General features: G+C 39.8%; 1 protein-coding gene across 3 annotated transcripts in view; it reads right to left on the reverse strand.

The window, feature by feature from the left end:
- Nucleotides 1-1,742: 1,742 nt before the first annotated feature.
- SHF (Src homology 2 domain containing F) overlaps nt 1,743-25,461 on the reverse strand; it is a 300,197-nt gene continuing 276,478 nt past the window's right edge. For 2 of the 3 annotated variants that reach the window (XM_056572554.1, XM_056572552.1), the window contains one exon: nt 1,743-4,826. In XM_056572554.1, the coding sequence (XP_056428529.1) occupies nt 4,640-4,826 (187 nt within the window). In that variant the 3' untranslated portion in view covers nt 1,743-4,639. The remainder of the gene's footprint in view (nt 4,827-25,461) is intronic. The other variant, XM_056572555.1, reaches the window with a different exon arrangement.

Raw genomic sequence — 25,461 nt, forward strand, 5'->3', positions numbered from 1 at the left:
ATAGAGGCTTAATATTATTCTAAATGCACAATATTATGTGTAAAGAGCAAATGTGTCAATAAAATAAAAAGCAGGAGGCTGACACTGTAAGATTATCTCGTCTTGAAATATGTCAGTGCCTTGCAATTTCCATATCAGCTGTGCTTCCAGCAAACACTTAAAAACAGACTCGCAAGAAATATGAATTCATTTCATATTGAAATAAAAATGGGAAAATCTGTAATTCATTGAAACATTTAATCCAACTCTGTCTTGTGTGAACACTCAACTGCATTCTCTATTAGGTTTGCAGGTGATGGCTCTTTTTACGTTAAATTACACATGGCAATCAAACAATCACTCAATAGTACTGAATCATTTTACTACAAAGGGCAGAATAATTCATTTCCTGTGTTAAGAGAAAAAGCCAGTCATACGCATTAGATACCTGTATAGCTGAGGGGGGTCTGATCACATACCATTTTATAGTAAGTTGATCAGCCTATTTTGGAGATTAAACATACCCTCTGATGAGCTCAGTACTCCATTGGAGGGGTGGGGACATAATTATAATGTGTAGGTGACTGTAGTGAGGGACATGCATATTTAATAAAGGGTGAGTGGCTGCATGCTCAAGTCATCCTGCAGTCTGATTGTGACTACACCCCCTTCCTTAACCCCTTAAGGACGCAGCCCATTTGGGCCTTAAGGACGCAAACAATTAAATTTTTTACATTTTAGTTTTTTCCTCCTCGCCTTCAAAAAATCATAACTCTTTTATATTTTCATCTACAGACTAGTATGAGGGCTTGTTTTTTGCGCGACCAGTTGTCCGTTGAAATGCAATCATTCACTTTACCATAAAATGTATGGCAATACCAAAAAAATACTGTTTGTGTGGTGAAATTAAAAAGAAAACCGCAATTTTGCCAATTTTGGAAGGTCTCCTTTTTCATGCCGTACAATTTATTGTAAAAATGACACGTGTTCTTTATTCTTTGGGTCAATACAATTAAAATGATACTCATGGTAACATACTTTTCTATTACTGTTGCGCTTAAAAAAAAAATCACAAACTTTTTAACCAAATTAGTATGTTTAAAATCCCCCTATTTTGAAGACCTATAACGTTTTCATTTTTACGTATAAGCAGTGGTATGAGGGCTCATTTTTTGCACCGTGATCTGTACTTTTTATTGATACCATATTTGCTTATATAAAACTTTTAATACATTTTTTATAAATTTTTGGGGGAATAAAATGTTATAAAAAAAGCATCTATTTTGGACTTTTTTTTATTTTTACGTTCACGCTGTTCACTGTACGGTATCATTAACATATTATTTTAATACTTGGGATATTTATGCACGCGGCGATACCAAATATGTATATAAAATATTTTTTTTAACACTTTTGGGGGGTGAAATAGGGTAAATGGGACAATTTACGTTTTTATTGGGGGAGGGGGTTTTTCATATTTTTTTACTTAATTTTTTTACTTTTATTTTTACACTTTAATAGTCCCCATAGGGGACTATTTATAGCAATCACTCGATTGCTAATCCTGTTCAGTGCTATGTATAGGACATAGCACTGATCAGGGTTATCGGTCATCTTCTGCTCTGATCTGCGGGAAGCAGAAGACTCAGCGCAGCGGTGAGGGGACCTCCGGCTGTCATGCTGGATGATTGGATCACCGCGGCAGCGCTGCGGGCGATCCGATCATCCATTTTAGTGACCGCGATGCTGCAGATGCCGTGATCTGTATTGATCACGGCATCTGATGGGTTAATGGGCGGGTCCCTGGCTGCGATCAGCAGCCGGGACCTGCCACACATGATCCGGGCATCGCTCCGATGCTTGCGGTTATGCTTAGGACGTAAATGTACGTAAAAGGTGCAGTAAGTAACACCTCACCAGGATGTACATTTACAGCACTCGTCGTTAAGGGGTTAAATAAGTACTGCAGCCATAGACACTTATCCCCTATCAGCAGGATCCGCTGCATCTCCCCCTCTCTCATAGATTGAAGGGGTGTGTTGGCCTTCTGCACAGGAGGTTAGTTGATAAGTGTCTAATCGCTGGGGTTCAAATGGCCAGAACCCCCTGCGATCAGACACTTATCAACTATCCTGCAGAGAGGGGATAAGTGTCTATGGCTTCAGATCTCCTTTAAATATGCACACCCCTACCACAGTCACCGAATGGAACACAGCTAACAGTATACTTTTTATTTTACAATGACCACAGGTCCTTTTAAGACTTTTCCTCCAACATGGCCAACCAGATGTTTTCCATTGGTAGACAGCTGGACTGACCACCACTTTTAATGTGTATGGTAAGCTAATGTAGTTTAATAGGTTAGACAGTCACAAAATTATTGCAAAAACAACTGTTAAGTGTATTAGTTATTCAAAAGACCTCAAGTTGCCATCCAATTCAATTTATAAGTGACAGATAAATGCATGAATATCAACTTGGTGGATGACAAATATGTCTACATCCTAACTATTTTAAAATAGACAAAAATGAAAGACTGGAACAGGACCAGTTCAGAAACACAGTCAACAGCTCATACACTTTATGAAATCTTACCAACGGTATTGTTGATATCAATTATTTGCATACAATTTTATATGGCATTGACAATAATTTTATGTCTTTAATTTAAATGTTATAACAATAGTTTTATCTTTTTCTAATCTTGCCATGATTTTTGCATTGCAAATATCCCACACAAACTAGTAAGAAACCCAGATAAGAAAGGTGTATTATTTGTATCAATTCTAAAAATGTAAAGAATATTTTAAATAATTGTCTTTATATATTTTTTATTGTTTTCAATGCTAAAAGTGTTAAGTAATTGTATAAAATATTTTATACAATTTAAACGTGTCAGAGTGAAACTATTAATACAACTGAATTCTTTTAAAAAATTTAATGAATTTAGGTAAATATTTACTGGGATTATTCGAATGCAAATTGCATAAGGCATACATATAAAATAGTTGTACAGAAACTGCATTTTAGGTAACATAGGTGCATAAGAGGAACATACATTTTCTTAATGGATTTCAGTTTCTTGTGAATGCAGGTTCAGTATCCAAATAAAAAGGATATATTGGGTCAAAACATGAAAAACATTGGGGAAAAATTGTGGGAAAGCAATCATTTAAAGTGATTGTTCACCCCACAAAATTTCTGTGTATGCGTTCAGGATGGTCCAAATATAAAATGAAGATAAACTCACCAGCCATGATACCCCACACCATCTGTTATGATGGTGCAAGATCCCTTCTTAGCCAAATCAGTGGTGAAGCAGGTCACAGCTCTGTCCAGAGATTGTCTGAGCAGCATTTTCCTTTAGAAAAAAAAATCAACTGCTCAGCAGGAAGATTGCACCATTGGAAATGTTACAGTAGGGGAATGGGGCAGTTTTTAATTTTTTAATTATTGTAAGGTCAGCCTGAGTCCATCCACAAAAATGTTGTGGGATTAAATAAACCTTTTAAAAGGAAATCTGTCACCAGTGTCACCTGCACTAACCTGTCGGTACCGACAGGTAGTGCAGGTGACACTGATGACAACGGTATTTACATTGTCCCGGTCCGTGCAGTCGTTTTTCGGTAATCTTCTCTGTTAGCTTCAGCTCCAGGCCCAGCTTGGGGCATGGGTGGAGCTTAGTGACGTCACCACTGCTGCTATCTGCTGGGTCCCACTGCTAGAGAACAAGCCGGGCCCGGAGCTAAAGCTAACAGAGAAGATTACCGGAGAAGGACTGCACAGACAGGGACAAGGTAAGTACCGTTGTCATCAGTGTCCCCTCCACTACCTGTCGGTACAGACATGTTAGTGCAGGGGACTCTGGTGACAGATTTCCTTTAACGTGATGTGAGCAGTCACCTCAAGAGTATTGAATGGTGTTAAAGATATCATAAAGAGAGAATGAAAGAGACTTCTATTGAAATAGCCCTATGGATAACGCTGTAGATCTCAATGGAGGCCCTATGTACAAAAATAAACCTATATGTTGTTATTGCCTTCTTTATGTTCAACAGAATTGGACGAGAGTTCTACAATCTGCTCCATTTACTTGGCCTCTTCACACCTTGACAACATTATACAGTATTGCTGAACTTTTGATGAAATATTGTTACACACGCTCACACACACAGTGCAGACCAGAATTCATATTCCCCCAACTTTTATGCAGGGTAGAAATACTGGGAAATATATTTTATTTTAAATAACAAGCATTTATATTATATATAGTATTGCAACATTCGGGGCACTACAGCCCCAGACCTCCTTAAAGGTAAGAACAGGTAGGTGCCCATTCAGCTGAATTATTGTTTTAATAATGCTTGGCAGTTTGGTGACTTTTGATAAAGAAAAACCAGCCTGGAAGAACCACTAAAAGTACCGACACAAAACGTTCTAGCTTTCATTCACTACAGCAAAGAGAAGAAAACGAAATCTATCAAATCAAGGTGGGATGTTATTCTTGTTCTCCTTTACACATTAGTACTACATTTTTTGTTTTGGTGATGGAAGTTGCTTGTTGGAGAATAAAGATCATTTATAAGGGCAATGAAAACCCCCACTTCATTGATGAGTCCTCTCTTGACAATCCATGTTCTCTAAATCCACATGCTCGCTGTTACAATGTCCGTATTGCAACTGGGTAAAGCAGTGACATGTGTTCAGCTCCCTTTATTGGTAACTTGCGGCTGGTATAGTAGTGGATTATTTCTGGTACGCTGTCAAAAGGTGGGCTGTTCTGTCCTAGAACATAATGGTTTTCTTTGGTACGTGAGAGCTTCATGTGCATGAATCCTTGGCTGCTCCTATTGCGAAAAAACAAAACAATTATTATTTTATTACTATTTTCAAATATTATTGTATATATTAGACATGAGTTATTTTTACTTGCTTTAGTTTAAGTATTCTACACTGTTTACTTATGAATCGCTGGCAACCTCATAATGTGGTGCTTGCTGGTCAAACAATGTTATCATGTACACATTAACAATAACAGATATGTGTTAATACATCACCCCAAGATTACAAGCATTCCTTTATCTTCTTTATATCCTAGTATCAATGCTTAGAAATGTAAAGCCATTACTGAAAGTCCTAAGCATAGCAGTGGGAGGAACGGAGGCCATGGGTCAATGAAGCCCTGCCATGAGATGCAACACATGTGGCTGCTAGATGTCCTGCACATATCACTGAGCTGTTAGTGTCCCTTATATCACTACTAAGTGGGTCCGACTATTGTATGTGATGGCTCCGCAAATGTTCACACTAGCAGTTCAAGTAGGTTGCCCCACAGCAAAGGCTGGATTAAAGTGCTAACCATGGGCCTCCATACCTCTACCTGATCATTTAATCCATAACTGAACCTGGATGCAGGTTTCTTGGATCTTGTTCTGGACACCATGGCAAACAAAGGTGACCCTGTCTTCTTGTGAATGGCAAGAGATGTAATGAGTGTTATGACACCAAATTCCCTTCTCCTAAGTACCTAAAAATGATCCAGACAGGGACATGGGCATGTAATGAAGGTGCCACCTGTGTCTGGATGGTGGGCAAGGAAACTGTGGGAGCTGCTTGTGCTTGCCAGTGAATCAAATGCTCCTCTTATGTTAAGGCCATACAGAGGCTATTTGTCGTGTGTGTGTGTCCTTATGTAGCTACTGCTGCCAGCACCTCCCAACAGCTTGGTCAGGACAGCTTAGATAGTGGGCAATTTGTCAAAATGACCATCCTGTTTTTATTTCAGTTCAATTACGCACCCCCTTTCAAAGTCTGTCAACGGGGAAAAATGTCCAGACAAGTCCATAGTAGAAACATGTCTAGCAGTCAGCTATGTGCCACCAATAGATCCACTACCCAACAGCTGGGGACACACTTTTACTTCTTGTGGCAGGACTGATGGTTTTATCAGACCACATCTGTAATCATTTACAGGCTTAGTTTTGCAGTAATTTTCCATGTCTATCTGGATACATAATTTTTTTTGTGAATACAGTATGTGTATTACATTTGCGTAAGTAAAAAATAATTATCCACATCTAAAGTAATAGTATGTGATGCAAATTGGGGTCGATTACATGAGCATGGCGGGATTTACTAGTGTTGAGCGCGAATATTCAAATAGCAAATTTTTATTGCGAATATCCGCACTTTGCGATTTAGCGAATATTTAGAATATAGCTAAATATATATATTATATATATATTTTTTTATTTATTTATTTTTTTCCACAGTACACATCACAATGATGTGTACTGTGTAAATAAAAAAGTGTTCATCCCTCCCGGCTTCCAACTTGTGGTCCAAAGAAGGCGAATATGCGAAAATTCGCAAATATCGTCACTCCCAGAGGACACTGTTCCCTTCCTTATTTTAGCTTGAGGGCCAATGAGAAGGATGCAAATACAGTTGTCAGAGGTAAGCAAAATCCCTAGCAACCAATAGGAAAGTAGTTAGTTGAAAGATAGAATCGTGCATGCACACTTTGCGAATCTCATGACAAATTTTGCATGGAAAAAAGTTAAGGAATATGCAAAATTTGTAAATATAGGACAAATATTCATCCATATATTCACGAAATATCGCAAATTTGAATATGGCCTATGCCTTTCATCACTATGATTTACACAGTGAGCCGAACCATGAGGGCACCGGGGGTAGAACAAGCAGGCAAGGGGGTGTTTGGGCAGGACCTGTCTGGGTCTATGACTACCATATTGGTATATTTAGAGCATCACTGTCATGGGACCTCCTGAGCTCTTTCTTTAATTTTATTTAAAGTATTTTGGAACAGAGAACACTAAGAATGTGTACAGATTCCCAGACATCCATTATAATAGATATACACGGAAGACCACATTGATACAAAAATATATAAAGTGATGGGAGGTATACTGCTCCAGTAACACTGCCATTTCTAATTACGCTCAGGCAGGTTATCTGTAGAGCACTGTCCTGGCTTTGAAACCATCTGCTGGATGAATGGCTCTCCTGGGGGAATCATGAAAGTGTAGGAGAGGACAAGGAGATATGGAGTATATATCGGCACTGTGAGAATATTACAATTTAATTAACTCATTCACTTCCAGCAGAGATACTCATGGGAATACACAGCAGTATAAGTAAATCTCAAACACTTTGCTATGACAGATAAAAGAATATTTATGGTCCCACTATAGGTACACCTAGAAAATTTATTCTGTACTTATCAAGATATGCAAGGTTAAACAATTACTATTAATTGTAAGAGTTTGTGCGAATTCAGTGCACAATTTTGCTAATCTGCCAGGCACATAGAATTTAGTATTCCCCTGTATGTAAGGTGGACTTTCACTTTATAGGGTACCCCCGATGATTTTTTTGACAAATGACTTGACTCATCATGTCACATTGTGCTGTTTTACTAAATGACATTTATTTTGAATTTAGCACCTAAATGCCTAAATGGAGGTGCCACTCTCTTAGCTTCACGCTGCTCTCTGCAGCTCGTAGCTGCATAATAGGAGATAACGCTTCCCACTTTGTCTCCACAGCACCCATTTCCAGTGCAAGACTAGTGTGATTCTATGCAGCTTTGTCTCCTAATGCATAGTTATATACAGCGGGCAGAATTGTGCCTCTATTCAGGCATTTAGGCGCCAAATTTGAAATTAATAGTATTTCACGGTCATTTTTTTTAAAGAGAATAGGTGAAGAAAACAGGCCTGGAATGTCAGTACTAAGGGGGAAATTTATTAAAACGTGCAAACAAAATATGGCAAATCAGACTGCTTCTTTAACTTTTAAAAAGGCCTCTGAAAAGTAAAACATGGAGAGGATAAAGATTGTTTAACGCTCCAAGTGACTGAAGTTATTCCTGAAACAGTGCCCTACCGACTCCAGCATTTTATCAATAGAGAAGCCTATTGGATTTTTCATTTGGATATGCTGGACCCCGAGGGATTAAAGGGGAACTCCGGTGGAAACAAGTGGGAAAACAAATGTTTTTAAATCAACTGGTGCCAGAAAGTTAAACAGATTTGTAAATTACTTCTATTTCAAAATATTAAGCCTTCCAGTACTTATCAGCTGCTGTATACTACAGAGAAAATTGTGTAGTTCTTTCCAGTCTGACCACAGTGCTCTCTGTTGACAGCTCTGTCCGTGTCGGGAACTGTCCAGATTAGAAGCATATCCCCATAGAAAACCTAACCTGCTGTGGACAGTTCCTGACATGGACAGAGGTGTCAGCAGAGAGCACTGTGGTCAGACTGGAAAGAACTTCACACACTTTTCTGTAGTATATCTGTAGTATACAGCAGCTCGAGATGAGCGAACTTACAGTTATTCGATTCGTCACAAACTTCTAAGGTCTGCGTTTGCGGACTTTAGCCTGCATAAATGAGTTCAGCTTTCAGGTGCTCCAGTGGGATACAGTCCTAGGAGTCCTAGGAGAGAGTCTCCAGCCCACTGGAGCACATGAAAGCTGAACTAATTTATGCAGGCTAAAGTCGGCAACTGCAGAGCTGAGAAATTTGTGACGACTTGAATTACTGGAAGTTCGCTCATCTCTAACAGCAGCTGATAAGTACTGGAAGGATTATGCTTTTTAAATAGGAGTAATTTACAAATCTGTTTAACTTTCTGGCACCAGTTGATTTAAAAACATTTTTTTCCACCTGAGTTCCCCTTTAAATGAAATCGTTGTGACTAGTAGACGATCGCTTACTGTATTTTTTGATCTGGCATATGTACAATATGGGGGAGATTTATCAAAACCTGTGTAGAGAAAAAGTTGCTGAGTTGCCCATAGCAACCAATCAGATCGCTTCTTTCATTTTTGAAAAAGGCTTTTGAAAAATGAAAGACACAATCTGATTGGTTGCTATGGGCAACTCAGCAACTTTTTCTCTAGCCAGATTTTGATAAATCTCCCCCAATATGTATTTATTATTTGTCAAGGTGTATATGGAATTTGTATGTGTATTTATGATTGTTATATGTTTTATGGTAAGGGAAATATTGAGCCGGTATTTGGCATGTACCTTACCACACCCCTTCCAGTGACTTCAGAACCTCTTAGTGTATTTAAGCTTCATTTTTCTCTGTAAACCTTGTACCTGATGAAGACACCAAACCGGTTCCAAAAAGCATGGTCCGGTTTTTAGTTTTTTTAGTAATACTTGTCAATGCCTGTTTTGATCCCTTTTATGTGGTGAAGCAAGGTCATTTTGGATTCCCTTTTGTGCCTGGAGCGCTATTGGGAGGAGCAGCAGCCATTAGTATTTTATACACTTTACATGTTTGTTGTGCCCTTTATGCACAACCTTAGCTGGTGAGTGGTTTAATGGTCACTTTTCCTATTCATCTTGCTTGGGAGGTATTCACACAGGGGAGTGCCTTGTGTGCATTTTTTGTGTTTACAGTTCTGAAAAGTAAAAAATAAGCATAAGTTATGGGCAACTGCTGCACTTTTCCTCTGCACAGGTTTTGCTAAATCTCCCCCTAAATCTCAGAAAAGGTTTGTGCACATGTTTGCATTATATTGTATAAATCTCAGTCTGTCAGCAGACCCTGTTCACAACAAGTGGAATCAGGTGGAAAAATTCAGTTTCAACATTTCATTGCAACAGAGTTCCATTGTTTTTAATAGGATTCTGCTGCACCATGCACACAACAGATTTTCCGTAGCAGAATTTCCGTAGCAGAATACCAATTCCAGCCTCCGCAGAAAGAATTGACAAGTCAATTCTTTCTGCAGAATCTGCATTGCCTTCTATGTAGATGGCACATTTCTGAGTGGTACTAGCGCTGGCATGCTCTGGCAACGACTGGTTGCTGTATGTCAGTCGTTAATTTTACAAGTGCACATGTCATAAAAATTAAAAAAAATTAAAATAAATCTCTGCAATACTCTGCATGAACTGTTTATGCCACTTTGTGTTTTGTAAATAGGATACAATCTGTAGATTTCTGATAAACAGTAATAGAAAATGCAGGGTAATGTTAACTGTTCATTATCTATGCAGCATACATTGCACTCATCCGACCAGTCATAGCTCATTGACACTTTTTTTCAATCTGAAAAATTGGCCGTACTTGCCTTTAAATCAGTCCCACTGCTTGCGCCCACTTTTCTTTTTGACACTTCACAAGAAAAATGGCGCAGGGCTTGATAAATAGGATTGAGCCTGAACACCATTGTAATAAATTTAAGAAAGCTGCCACAATTGCATTGATAAATTTGCCCTTTTGTCCCTACTAGAGTAGGAAACAGGAACTATTAAATGTCCTATGCAGAAATGATGAGCTATGCTCTGTAAGAATAAGCTTAAACTATGAACGCCTCCATTTAGGGATACTAAACAATACATTGTCAAGCTTTTTTACTTAGATAATTAATTGTATAAATGCACATTGGCATTGCTTGGAACACAACATACTAGATAAATCTGCTGTATTCTGCTATCAAGGTCTTTAAACCAACACTGACAGCTCAATATACAAAAAAGATTTACGGCAAAAAACTCATCTATATCTTTCTGTCTTGCTGCTTTGTCAACTGAAGACATATTTATTTAAGAGCACGGGAAGATTTATCTGGCTCCTCTACATCTGGTGTTTAATCAATTGGATATAAACTGAACAGTACTTATGAAGTGACTCTGGTGCCTCTTCAGATCCATTTTCTTTGTCTCCGTCTTCCAAGGGATGAAAAAGAGGTGTACCGTGAGTCACAATCTCAGCATTTTTGTTTGAAGAAAAGACATTTTTTTCTTTACTCTATGGAGTATCTGCCAAACTGAAAGATGGGAACCTTGCCTAGAAACCACTTGCTTGTGTGACAGATTAAGCATGGCAATATATGCTTAATGCTTCCGAAATATATTGCAATTCATAAACATCCGAATCTATAGGCATGCTTCTTGGCATCACAATTATCTGCTAGCATATGCCTCACACTTTGCAATGTTTGAAATAGATAAATGTTGGCAAGACCCAAAAACTAATGTGTTTGGGGCATCTGTCCTCTGGGGGAACAATTACAAAACATTTTGGATTTTAAAATCTTTAGCCCTCAGTGCTTCTGGAGAGGCATATAGAAGCTGGCTTGGGATTCAGTTGGTATAACTTAAGTCATATAACAGATTTTAAGAATCATTCCAAATAATGTTTGCACAATTTGTAAAGAAACATTTTTGACAGGTAAATAAAATTTTCTCTTAACATTTATTTGTTACAAGAGCCCAGTGTGTGCTTACATACTGACATCAAGGGGAACCTGTCATGAGATTTTACATATATAACGCATGGCGTGATATATACGGTAAAATCATCTTAACCATCCCCTGGAGAAGTTCCTGCCTGCAAGTATGGTGAGGATATATAGTATAAAAGTGTCCCCCGCCATCCCTGTAAGTATTCGCCTGGGCGGGGATCTATTCTAACCTAGTCCCGTCTTCTCCAGCTTTAATCACGCCCCCTCAGCATGATTGACACTGTTTAGGGAGCAGGGTGGTGAGGAAGGCTGTCAATCACAGCAGAATTATGTATATGGAAAAAAAAAAAAGCTATAGGGGTCAGAATATGACAATTTTAAACAATAATTTTGGTGCATGTAGTTACAATTTTTTTAAGTAGTAAAATAAAATAAAATCTACATAAATTGGGTATCTTTGTAATTGTATGGAGCTACAGAATAAAGATAAGGTGTATTTTTTTGCTGTCATTTTCATTTTACCCCACAAATAAGTCATAAGTGATGTCATTACAAAGTACAATTGGTGATGCAAAAAAACAAGCCCTTATATGGGTCTGTAGGCGCAAAATTGAAAGTCATGATTTTTAGAAGGGGAGGAGGAAAAAACTAAAGTGCAAAACCGAAAATTGGTTGGGTCCTTAAAGGGGTACTCCGCCCCTAGACATCTTATCCCCTATCCAAAGGATAGGGGACAAGATGTCAGATCGCCGGGGTCCCGCTGCTGGGGACCCCCGGGATTGCCGCTGCAGCACCCTGCTATCATTACTGCACAGACCGAGTTTGCTCTGTGAGTAATGAAGGGCAATACAGGGGCCGGAGCATCGTTATGTCACGGCTCCGCCCCTTGTGATGTCATGGCCCACCCCCTCAATACAAGTCTATGGGAGGGGGCGTGGCGGTCGTCACGTCCCCTGCCATAGACTTGCATTAAGACTTGCCATAGACTTGCCGTGATGTCACGAGGGGCAGAGCCATTATGTCACGCTGCTCCGTCCCCTGTATCGCCCGTCATTATGCACAGAGTGAACTTGCTCTGTGCAGTAATGATAGCAGGGTGCCACAGCGGCGATCCCAGGGGTCAACAGCAGCGGGACCCTGGCGATCTGACATCTTATCCCCTATCCTTTGGATAAGGGATAAGTTGTCTAGGGGCGGAGTACCCCTTTAACCCCTTAAGGACCGGAGGTTTTTCCGTTTTTGCATTTTCGTTTTTTGCTCCTTGCCTTTAAAAAATCATAACTCTTTCAAATTTACACCTAAAAATCCATATGATGGCTTATTTTTTGCGCCACCAATTCTACTTTGTAATGACGTCAGTCATTTTGCCCAAAAATCTATGGTGAAGCGGGAAAAAAAATCATTGTGCGACAAAATTGAAAAAAAAAACGCTGTTTTGTAACTTTTGGGGGCTTCCGTTTCTACGTAGTACATTTTTCGGTAAAAATGACACCTGATATGTATTCTGTAGGTCCATACGATTAAAATGATACCCTACTTATATAGGTTTGATTTTGTCGGACTTTTGGAAAAAATCATAACTACATGCAGGAAAATTAATACGTTTAAAATTGTCATCTTCTGACCCCTATAACTTTTTTATTTTTCCGTGTATGGGGCGGTATGAGGGCTCATTTTTTGCGCCGTGATCTGAAGTTTTTAACGGTACCATTTTTGCATTGATAGGACTTATTGATCACTTTTTATTCATTTTTAAATGATATAAAAAGTGACCAAAAATGCACTATTTTGGACTTTGGAATTTTTTTGCGCGCACGCCATTGACCGAGCGGTTTAATTAATGATATATTTTTATAATTCGGACATTTCCGCACGCGGTGATACCACATATGTTTATTTTTATTTTTATTTACACTGTGTTTTTTTTTTTATTGGAAAAGGGGGGTGATTCAAACTTTTAATAGGGGAGGAGTTAAATGATCTTTATTCACTTTTTTTTTTCACTTTATTTTTGCAGTGTTATAGGTCCCATAGGGACCTATAACACTGCACACACTGATCTTCTATGTTGATCACTGGTTTCTCATAAGAAACCAGTGATCAACGATTCTGCCGCATGACTGCTCATGCCTGGATCTCAGGCACTGAGCAGTCATTCGGCGATCGGACAGCGAGGAGGCAGGTAGGGGCCCTCCCGCTGTCCTGTCAGCTGTTCGGGATGCCGCGATTAGCCGCGGCTATCCCGAACAGCCCGACTGAGCTAGCCGGGAACTTTCACTTTCACTTTTAGCCGCGCGGCTCAGCTTTGAGCGCGCGGCTAAAGGGTTAATAGCGCGCGGCGCCGCGATCGGCACTGCGCGCTATTAGAGGCGGGTCCCGGCTTCACTATGACGCCGGGCCCGCCATGATATGACGCGGGGTTACTGTGTAACCCCGCGTTATATCAGAAGAGCAGGACCAATGACGTACCGGTACGTCCTTGGTCCTTAAGGGGTTAAGGTCAAAATGGTCCTTTAGGGGTTAAATACAGTTTAAAAAAATATTGTTTTGCTGTTATAAAATTTAAATAAAACTGTTAACAGTTAGTAATTAAAACAAAGCACCTATCTATGCTCTGTGGTAGATGACTGTAAACGATTTGTGTTACAGCACGACTATGATTCACCATTACAAAGTGTCAAAACCTTCCTGCTGAAATATCATTTAGCGTAGATAAATTTACCACGGTTCTATGATTCACATTATCCCCCCCAGGTATCCGGCTCATTTTCTGCTCCTGACATTTTGTGTCCTCTGTCTTTAATGAGCTTGCGGAGCTGGGACTTTTGGCATTTTACTGACATTTCCTCTTAAACAGAAGATAGAATATCATGTAGTTGTACAAGCAGTATTTGTTGTCTGCATTTGTTATCTGTGTCTGTCGGGGATGCGCGCCTTTGTTGCATTCTTGTTCTCATGGTGAGATGTAATATCATGTGTGGCAAGCTACTTTATGGGCTTTATCTAAGTCAAAATGTACAATTTCATGTACTGATAAAGTCAGTCATGAACAGCAAAAGTTAAATTCTAAAGCAATGGTGGAGACTGTACAGCAGAGGAACATGATAAGTGTACAACCAGGTGGTGGCTGAGTTAAAGCAGAAGTTCTCATTGCTAGATACAACATTGTACTACAGACACTACTGTGAAATAGTGGTATGATATTTAAATCCCCATTAAGAAAAGGTCAGGAAAAAAGAAGTATTTGTCATGGCCATTAATAGAAAAGTGTTATAGAGCTGCAGTGATAACTGTAAAATGACTGTATACCGTACTTTTCGCCATATAAGACGTTCCGGCATATTAGACGCACCCAATTATAAAGGAGGAAAATCTAGAAAAAAAAAAAGATTCTGAAACAAATACAATGTAAAGTATAGGACAGTGATATTCATCCTGCGGACCTCGAGATGTTGCAAAACTACAACTCCCAGCATGCCCGGACAGCCGTTGGCTGTCCGGGCATGCCAGGAGTTGTAGTTTTGCAACATCTGGAGGTCCGCAGGTTGAAGACCACTGGTATAGGAGGTAATACTCACATGTCCCCGCTGCTCCAGACCAGTCACCGCTGCCCTGGATGTCGCCCTCCATCGCTGTGGCCGCGTCCCCGGGGTGTCGCCGTCACTCCGGAATGTCTCTGCTGCACGGGAGCCTAACTCTCCATCGCCGCCATCACATCGCTACGCACGCCGCTCCTATTGGATGACGGGACGGCGTGCGCGACGACGTGATGATGACGAAGGAGAGCGCCGGCCATGCAGGGGATCCTGGCACGGAGCAGTCATTCACCGATCGAACACCGAGGAGGCAGGTAAGGTCCCTACCGGTGTCCTGTAAGCTGTTTGGGACGCCACGATTTCACCGTGGCGGTCCCGAACAGCCCGACTGAGAAGCCGGGTTAGTTTAACTTTTGCATCAGACGCGGCGGTCAGCTTTGATCGCCGCATCTGAAGGGTTAATACAGGGCATCACCGCGATCGGCGATGTCCTGTATTAGCTGCGGGTTCCGGCCATTGATGGCCGCAGGGACCGCCGCGATATGAAAGGGTTTTAATGTGCATTTGCCGTATAAGACGCACCAACTTTCCCCCCCCCCAGTTTTGGGGAAGAAAAAGTGCGTCTTATATGGCGAAAAATACGGTAATTGTCCTGGATTTGTCATGGAAGACCGTGAGTACTTCGGATGAGTTACCAGCATTTTTGAGAAAATTGAATTTCCTTCTATCATAAGATGCGTTGAGTCAGATGTTCACATCTGGCCCTGATTTACTATTGTAAACCCAAAATGTTTTGCCGGGTTGTGCACCAGATTCCGCCTCATTGCGCCAGAAATTCTGTCTGCGCCTGAATTTGTGCCAGAATTCTGTCTCATTGCGCAGAAAATGTGGTGGATTTCAGCTAAGAAAACACGACAGATCAGAGCATGTGTAAAAATAGCAAAATGTGGGGAAAAGTGCAAAATGTAGGGAAAGCTTAGTAAATACCGTGGAAAAAAAATTGGAGGGATTTAAAACCCCACAAAGAAACCTACACAGCACTCTTAGTAAATCAGGGCCATTGTGTTGGTCAATGAGCTGAAAATCACTGTGAGGAGGTGGGTAATGTGCATGTTTCCCTTTGACAATACACAGGCCCTTCCATAACTCAATCTCCAGCAGAAAATATTCTGGAACTAGTATTTATAACCAAGCAAGCCAAACATGTCTTAATTCTGTGAAGAGGAAAAAAGGGTTCACAGAGATGCTGCTGAATAGGCAAGAAAGACAACCACAGGCGATGCACAGGACAAGAATGGACTTTAATGAATATAACAACGTGTTTCGGCACATACCTGCACCTTCCTTAGATCCATCAGATTAGCTCATGAGTCCTGGAAAGTGTGCCTATGCCGATTCTTGTCCTTTGCATCGTCTGTTGTCATCCTTTCTTGCCTTAGTAGCATGGACTACAACTGAGTGCTCTGTTATTGTGGCTGCTTAGTACCTACAGGAGCAGGGACTCCTAACTTTGATAGGATTCCCTGCTCATGTACTTAATTTCCATAATATCCCCTATGCAGATATCATAGGGCATCAAGGAAAGTATGTACAGGAACAGGGACTCCTGTCAAAAACAGTCCCTTTTCCTGTACATTGCACACAGTAAAGTCCTGAAAGCATATAAGGCTGCTAGGAGATGTGGCAACAATGTATGCAATCTGTATATGCTCTGCACCCAGAGTTTTGAAAGTTAACTCCTTAACGACGCAGGACGTATATTTACGTCCTGCGCCGGTTCCCACGATATAACGCAAGGTCACGGGGTCATATCGAGTCAGTCCCTGCGGCCATCAACGGCCGGGACCCGTGGCTTATACCGGACATTACCGATCGCAGTGATGCCTGGTATTAACCCTTGAGAAGTGGTGATCAAAGTTGACCACCGTGTCTGAAGTGAAACCGAAAGCATCCTGGCAGCTCAGTCGGGCTGTTCGGGACCATCACGGTGAAATGGCGGCATTCCCGAACAGCTTGCAGGACACTAGGAGGATCCCGACCTGCCTCATGCGTGTCCGATCGCCGAATGACTGCTCTGTGCCTGAGATCCAGGCAGGAGCAGTCGAGTGGCGATGACACTGATCAATGCCATGTTAATGCATGGCAGTGATCAGTGTAGGAAATCAGCGTGTGCAATGTTATAGCCCCTTTTGCAAAAAAAAAAAAGTGAAAAAAAGTTAATAAATGTGATTTAACCCCTTCCCTAATAAAAGTCAGAATCAACCCCCTTTTCCCATTAAAAAAAAATAATATAAATAAAAATATAAATATAAACATATGTGGTATCGCCACATGCGTAAATGTCCAAACTATAAAAATATATTGTCAATTAAACCCCATGGTCAATAATGTACACGTAAAAAAAGTCTAAAATAACATATTTTTGGTCACTTTTTATACCATTAAAAAAATGAATAAAAAGTGACCAAAAAGTCAGATGAAGACAAAAATGCTGCAATAAAATCTTGAGATCATGGCGCCAAAAAATTGGTCCTCATACATCCTCATATGCGGAAAACTAAAAAAGTTATAGGGGTCAGAAGAGGACATTTTGAAATGAATACATTTTCCTGCATGTAGTTATGATTTTTTCCAGAAGTACGACAAAATTAAACCTATATAAGTAGGGTATCCTTTTAATCGTATGGACCTACAAAATAATGATAAGGTGTCATTTTTAACGAAAAATGCACTGCGTAGAAACGAAAGCCCCCAAAATTTACAAAATTGTGTTTTGTCTTCAATTTAAGGTAAGCAATTTAAGGTAAGGGAGGGAAAAAAGAAAATGCAAAAACTGAAAAACGCTGAGACCTTAACGGGTTAAAGGGGTATTCCAGGAATTTAAAACATTTTTTATTAACTGGCTACAGAAAGTTAAACAGACTTGTAAATTAATTACTTAATCCTTCCGGTAGTTATCAGCTGCTGAAGTTGAGTTGTTCTTTTCTTTCTGACAACAATGCTCTCGGCTGAAGCCTCTGCTTGTCTCAGGTACTGCCCGAAGCATTAGAGATATGCAATGGGGATTTTCTCCTACTCTGGAGCACTGTTGTCAGAGAGAAAAGAACAACTCAACTTCAGCAGCTGATAACTACTGGAATGATTAAGATTTTTTAATAGAAGTAATTTACAAATCTGTTTAACTTTCTGGAGCCAGTTGATTAGTGACAATGACAAACTCATCTAGTGAAAATGGACCTTGACAAGATGCATCTAACATACCTGTCAACCTTTACTTGCATTATCCTAATAAGTAAAGAATAGTTAATGCCTATTCTCTTTTCATTCTAGATTGATTTCTATGCTGTTCAATAGTTTGACTTTCATCTGTAGTAAGTGCTGATGTAAGCAAACAATGGTAGTTAAAGAGTACCTGTCACCAAACTAAACTTTTAATCTTTTGTTCCTTATGTAAGTATAAGACGCTTTGCTATTTTCTTGCTGTTAAAATTCTCAACCTTTCTATGTTTTTAATGTGAAAAAAACTCTACTAGATGGCTCTATTCTGTTCCCTGCTGCAAGTCAAACAGTTAGTTTGGTCTCCTCCTGGTCTGGCAGGAGACCAAACTCAGAAAGTGCATACGGGGCATGGTGAGACACAGCTCTTGCAGGCTTCAGTGACATTGTGCCTGCTGGGGAACGCCCACTTTCTCCTGCCTGGAGCTCACATAATGTAAGCAAGGGGAAAGGTATGATACAGAGCTTTTTAAAGCTCGTAGACATTTTGAAGGGCAGGAGGGGTGTTAGATGTAGTTAGGGAATATAATCTGAGTTAGTTTAGAAAATATGGTTTGATGACAGGTTCTCTTTAATACAAAGGAGTACTTGGAAGGTGATGACATGAAAGGCATGAAAAAATTGTGCATGCTTCACTGGGTTATCTGTGAATATGGGACTAACAAAAATAAAGCACAAACTAAACTATGTCAACAATTGTATCAACAGCTATATTCTAACAATATATTCATAGATTGTAAGCTCTTGAGAGCCAAGCACTCACTCCTATTGCTTAAATTGTTGATTAATTTGTTCCTCTGCAATGCCTGATGTCTGTATACGTATGTACAACAAAAGTGCTGCAGAATACATTGGCTCTATATAAATTAACATTATTATTATTATTATTATTATTATGGCAATTGCAGTTTTGTCATCCACTGCTTTTTCTCATGCCAGAAGCAGGAATGATAAAATAACATTGCTATCCAAACAATTCTATCTGACACATAATTCTATGCCAGAATATACACATCCGTAGTAATGATGTAAAACTCTTAGCTTCAGGTGAGGGAAGGGAAAGATGTCTTTTGGGAAGACAGCTGTTGCTAAAATTGAGGATTTGTTCTGAAGATGGCTGGCTGAAAAATAATGATCTGTTAATTGTGATATGTTCCCCTTAAGAACATCTACGATATGATAAAATATAACAACCAACCAAGTATCTAAGAGACCACTTTATATCCTGCCTTAGGATACGAGGATAAAAACACAGCTGACTGTCTATACCGTATACTGTACATCACCATGAAATACCAAGATGAAATTTATTACATATGTAGGTAATTGCTTTGAATCCGCTGGGAAATATTCTAACCTTAACCCTTTAAGGACTCTGGATTTTTCAGTTTTTGCATTTTGGTTTTTTCCTCCTTACCTTTTAAAAATCATAACCCTTTCAATTTTCCCCCTAAAAATCCATATTATGGCTTATTTTTTGCGTCATTACTGTGAAATTCGTAATTTTACCCAAAAATCTACGGCAAAACGGAAAAAAAATTATTGTGCGACAAAATCGAAGAAAAAATGCCATTTTGTAACTTTTGGGGGCTTCCGTTTCTACGCAATGCATATTTCGGTAAAAATTACACCTTATCATTATTCTGTAGGTCCATACGGTTAAAATGATACCCTACTTATATAGGTTTCTTTTTGTCGTACTTCTGGAAAAAATCATAACTACATGCAGGAAAATGTATACGTTTAAAAATGTAATCTTCTGACCCCTATAACTTTTTTACTTTTCCACGTACAGGGCGGTATGAGGGCTCATTTTTTGCACGGTGATCTGAGGATTTTATTGGTACCATTTTTGATTGGACTTTTTGATCACTTTTTATTCATTTTTTAACCAAACGCTTTTTTGGACTTTTGAATTTTTTTGCGCGTACGCCATTGACCGTGCGGTTTAATTAATGATATATTTTTATAGTTCGGACATTTACGCACGTGGCGATACCACATATGTTGATTTTTATTTACACTGTTTTCTTTTTTTTATGGGAAAAGGGGGGTGATTCAAACTTTTATTAGGGAAGGGGTTAAATGATCTTTATTAACACTTTGTTTTAACTTTTTTTTGCAATGTTATAGCTCCCATAGTGGGCTATAACACTACACACACTGATCTTTTACACAGATCACAGGCGTGTATTAACACGCCTGTGATCAGTGTTATCGGCGCTTGACTGCTCCTGCCTGGATCTCAGGCACGGAGCAGTCATTTGCCGATCAGACACAGAGGAGGCAGGTAAGGGCCCTCCCGATGTCCTGTAAGCTGTTCGGGACGCCACGATTTCACCGAGCAGCCGCGATTTCACTGAGCAGCCGGGATACTTTCACTTCAGACGCGGCGGTCAGCTTTGATCGCCACGTCTGAAGGGTTAATGCAGGGCATCACCGCGATCGGTGATGTCCTGCATTAGCCGCGGGTCCCGGCCATTGATGGCCGCCGGGACCGACCCAATATGATGCGGGAACACCGCGTGACCCTGCGGCATATCGCGGGAGCCGGCGGAGGACGTAAATATACGTCCTTCGTCGTTAAGGGGTTAAAATGCATTTATAAAAATGCATGACAGATGATGCAGGTACCATTTTGCAGGTACTCCTGTGGAAAACATTTTTTTTTTTTTAATCAACTGGTGCCAGAAAGTTAAACCAATTTGTAAATTACTTCTATAAAAAAAATCTATATGCTACAGAGAAAATTCTTTTTGAATTTCTTTTTTGTCCTGTCCGTATTAGGAACCGTCCAGAGCAGGAGAAAATCCCTGTAGCAAACCTATGCTGCTCTTGACAGTTCATGATACGGGCATCAGGTGTCAGCAGAGAGCACTGTGGACAAGACAAAAAACAAATTCAAAAGGAAAATTATTTACTCTGTAGCATACAGCTGCTTAAAAGTACTGGAAGGGTAAAGATTTTTAATAGAAGTAATTTACCAATCTGTTTAACTTTCTGGCACCAGTTGATTTAAAAAATAATAATTTCCACCAGAGCACCCCTTTAAGGTATTTATAGAACAGATTTTAGAATGCAAAAGTAAATGAAAATGGGGAATCCACTTAAATGGGGGAAACTTAAATAAAGCAGTCAAGCAGAATGGTTCAGCAGGAGCCAAGGAGAGCACTGAAGGAAGAATAGATACTTGTCTGGGCACCAGTCAGCATTGCATCAGATACTAAAGAACAGTCCCCGATGGCTAAGAAGAATGTTACCATTATTTATAGTACAGGCGACACATTTTGAGGGGAAAATCCCCCATTTGTCAGATCATACAGATACATAGATCAGTGTGGTTATATATACAGGTGTCAGTTCACATTCAAAAAATAGCGCAAGGATGACACCAACCCCAGGATCATGATGACATCATGGCCCTTAAAAAGTACCTGTCACCAAATAAACTGTTCTCAACTACCTCAGGCTATGTTCCCTATCTAACTACTCCTAACACCCCTTTTGCCCTTAAAAACTATTTCAGAACTTTAAAAAGCTCTGCATCATACCTTTCTTCTTGCTCGCATAGTGCAATTTCCCAACAGGAGAAAGTGGGTGTTTCCCATGCAGGCATGACATCACTGAAGCATGCTGGGGGACAACTTCTGCCCTCAGATTGTTGCAGCATTGTGATGAATAGAAGACCTCAAGCTCTGTGCATGTTTCAGTCTGTGTTGCGATCAGTGAGGCTCTCCTTCAGCTGTCAGTCTGTGTGGCTTTCCATGAGAATCTGTAGAGCAGCTTTCACTTTCTGTGCAGCTGTAAATGAAGCTCAGTGCAAGTCCAAGTTTGAACTCCTGCCAGGCTGGGAGGTGACCGAACTCACTGTATTCATTGTGTCAGGGAACAGAACAGAGCCACCTATTGGCTGTTTTTTATATTGCATTTTAAACATTTATGTTGATAATTTTAAAAGCAACTGAATGCTAAATACACTAGTGTTATTTGGTGACAGGTACTCTTTAAGGTAATACAGTATAAACAGAAAATCTAAAGTTGCACTAGACAATGGAAGGAGTGCTAGTCCTTATCATTATTCTTAGGTGGCAAAACATTTTTATATACATCACCGGTGAATGGTACCAATTAGTATAGGTAGGTACCATTCACCATTTCACCAATCATGTATATGGTAAAGTTTGGTATTTTGCTGCCTAAGAATACTGGTTAGGAATAGCACTCTTTCCATAGTCTAATACAACTCTAGATATTCTGTTTATACTTTATTATCTTACAGGCTATGACTGCATCACCATGAACCTGGCGGTTGGTGTCGTAAATGTGCCAATGTACTGACCACCTGTTATGCAGAACTATGGCACAGTGGACATGGTGCTGATGTGCAGGAAAACTGCCACAAGAACACCTATTCTTGGGACATGAGAGTCCCTTAGGACAGTCTTGCACCAATTAGAATGTGAAGTATATGCTATTTATATCCCACACCATTACTAAATGGACCACCACTTTAGTGCCAAGAAATTTCTATCCATGGAAGACAAATGTATCTCTATTAATGTATTTACCTTTGATACAATATATCACATCATAGTTCAATGAACTGGAAATTCTCCTTGTAACCCATTTTACAATGTAGAAACTGGGAAACGGATGACAATAGCGTTTGTAAATACAGTTACAATTGAAATTCTATAATTATACTTGAACTTCCTTTATACAATAATGCAGAACTAAAGAAATCAGATTATAGGCCAATGTGCTGTAAGGAGCCCTCAAGGCTTGAAAAAGGCCAAATCTTCCTGACCTCAACAGCCTTGATCTAATCAATATTTTATTACCTTCTCAAACGCATGAAGGAAAATACCTACAAGGTTGTTTAGCAATCAGCATAATTAAATCTATATCTCTTAAAAATAAAGAACAAAGCTCTTTTTATACAGAACATTTTGTGGTTCTTATAGAGAATTTATGTACATGTTCTTAATATATCAAGTAATATATACTGAATGTATAGCCCTGTAGGCAGTCGCATCATGTTATATCATGTTAAGTGCATATGTTGGGAGTCTAAGCTAACCATGTCCCAGAGTTGCCATGTGAACAAAGCTTAACCCTTTGCCTCAACGTGAGTTAAATGTACATTTAGAAATGTCATGACTTAAAGGAGTACTCCACCCCTAGACATGTTATCCCCTATCCAAAGGTCCCAGCGGCTGGATTCCCCATGATCACCGGCTGGTGCTGCGGCGTTACAGACACGAAAGCCTGGGGATTCTGTGAATGTAATGTCATGCCACGCTCCCTCAATTCATGTCTAAGGGAGAGAACGTGATGGCTAGTAACGCCCCACCTTCGGCCCGGAGATTGCAGGGGGGTCCCAGTGGCCGGACCCCTCCGTGATCAGACATGTTATCCCCTATTCTTTGGATAGGGGACAACATGTCAAGGGCCGGAGTCCCCCCTTTAAGCCTCAATGATGTCCACCTACAGCAAAATGATCACATGCGATAAACAACAGACATGGTGTGATAGATAGCTGGGCTCCCACTTCAAAAACACAATAGTGACAAGAGCATCTAAGAATTTTTACTGAGGCCCTCTCTATCAGCCAACTGGAACCCCATAATGGGCTTCTATATGAGATGGAGGAATTCCATAGGTATCTTTTTTTAGACTGGGGGCTATTGATTTTGGCCATGCCAGTGGTTATGTGGCCAGAAATCACCATGTCCCACTGTCTAGATTGCATTGCATTGCAGCTAAAGCAAGTGAACAGGGTTGAGTACTGCCTTACTATATAATGTCATCCATGCTGCTGCTGTTTAAAAGGGATGGCTATAGAGAGCAGGATATTGTTTATTGTGTTCACGTAGTGTATGGGAACTATAACATAGGCTGCTTTTCATTGAAAGAGTAGTTTCCTGCCGGAAAACGTGCCACATATCCATATATCTCTATGGGAGAGCCGAAGATAGCTGAACGGCTCTAGAGATATATGGAGGGGGCGTGGCAGGGGTCATGATGCACTGCTCCAGCTCAGAGTCGGGGCCCTGACATGAGATATCTCTGAGCTGAGCTCAGACAAGACTGAGTTGGATCCTACAGGGTGATATCTGAAGGAACAATTGTCGTATACACATTATAAAATGACCAGAAATCGTTCTGCTCCTTATGTACATGCACAGCACAGTTTAAACTGAAACAAAATTACCTGGTGGTACGCTGTTTAATAATACAAAAAAGTGACCCATTTAAAGAATAAACCATTTTTTTCCGTTAAAAATGTAAAACAAAATAGTAAAAAAAAAAACATTAATAAATATATATATGGTACCGTTGAATTCATAACATCATTTAGAATAAGATCAGCATATAACACTTATGGACATTATTATATGTAGTCCAAAACAATGACAAGAAGACTCACCCTACATAAAGGAAAAAAAAAGCTTCAAACAGGTAACACAGAGTTAAATAATATAACTCAGTTATGTTTAGCTTTATAATAAAACAGGGGCTTTTCATACATTACTTTTATGCTCTTATGAAAAATTGTTATGTTTTTAGAGACTACTTGACCTGATACTGGCTGTTGATGACTTTTTTGTCTGTCATTAATTACTGAAATATATATTGCAAAATTGTATTCTCTTACTCTTGTTCTAGAGGCTGCATACCCATCTGGCTTGTTTTCCCCTTAGCAGAGTGCACATGTAATAAACAGATGTATGGTGAGGGCAAATCCAAGTATGAACAATGACAGCTAATTGAAAGTTAGAGAATGAATGCAGGTACAGTATTCACATACTATAGACAGGGGGACAGGCTGGGTGAAGGTTACCACACATGCAAAGACATTAATGCAGGTTTTTATAGTCCTGGTACCAAATCACCATACTGGATCTGGTGCAAGTAAGGCCATGAATAAAGGGAACAGAGCATCACCTGACAGCAGTCATGATTGTGGGAACAAAGCCTATGACCCAGCACTGACTTTCCATTGCTGTTGATTCTAAAGATTCTACTTTTCCGTATATATCACGTTTGGCATGAACCAATTCATATGGAAAAACTGTTAATTTCTACAATGAGAGGAAACCTGTCACTTAAAAAATGCAGCCCAATCTTAAGACAAAATGATCCAGAGCAGGAGCAAATTGCTATAATTAATATTGTAAGAAAAAATCCAAGGTAAATTTGTCATTAATTTATGTAAATCTCTGCTCAATCTGGGCTACATAGTCAAGTGGGTGGTCCTACTCAGTGATTGACAGCTATTTCTGTATAAGTGTGCATGTTAAGAGAGCTTCATGTTAAGAGTAGGACCGCCCACTTAACTGCAAGTGAGAAAGAGGAGAAATTGAAATGAAAAAAAGATTATCATGACTCTTATCTATAAAACTAAATACAGTGGGGAGAACAAGTATTTGA

The sequence above is a fragment of the Hyla sarda genome, chromosome 4 (genome assembly GCF_029499605.1).
Source record: "Hyla sarda isolate aHylSar1 chromosome 4, aHylSar1.hap1, whole genome shotgun sequence".
In the NCBI taxonomy this organism is placed as follows: Eukaryota; Metazoa; Chordata; class Amphibia; order Anura; family Hylidae; genus Hyla; species Hyla sarda.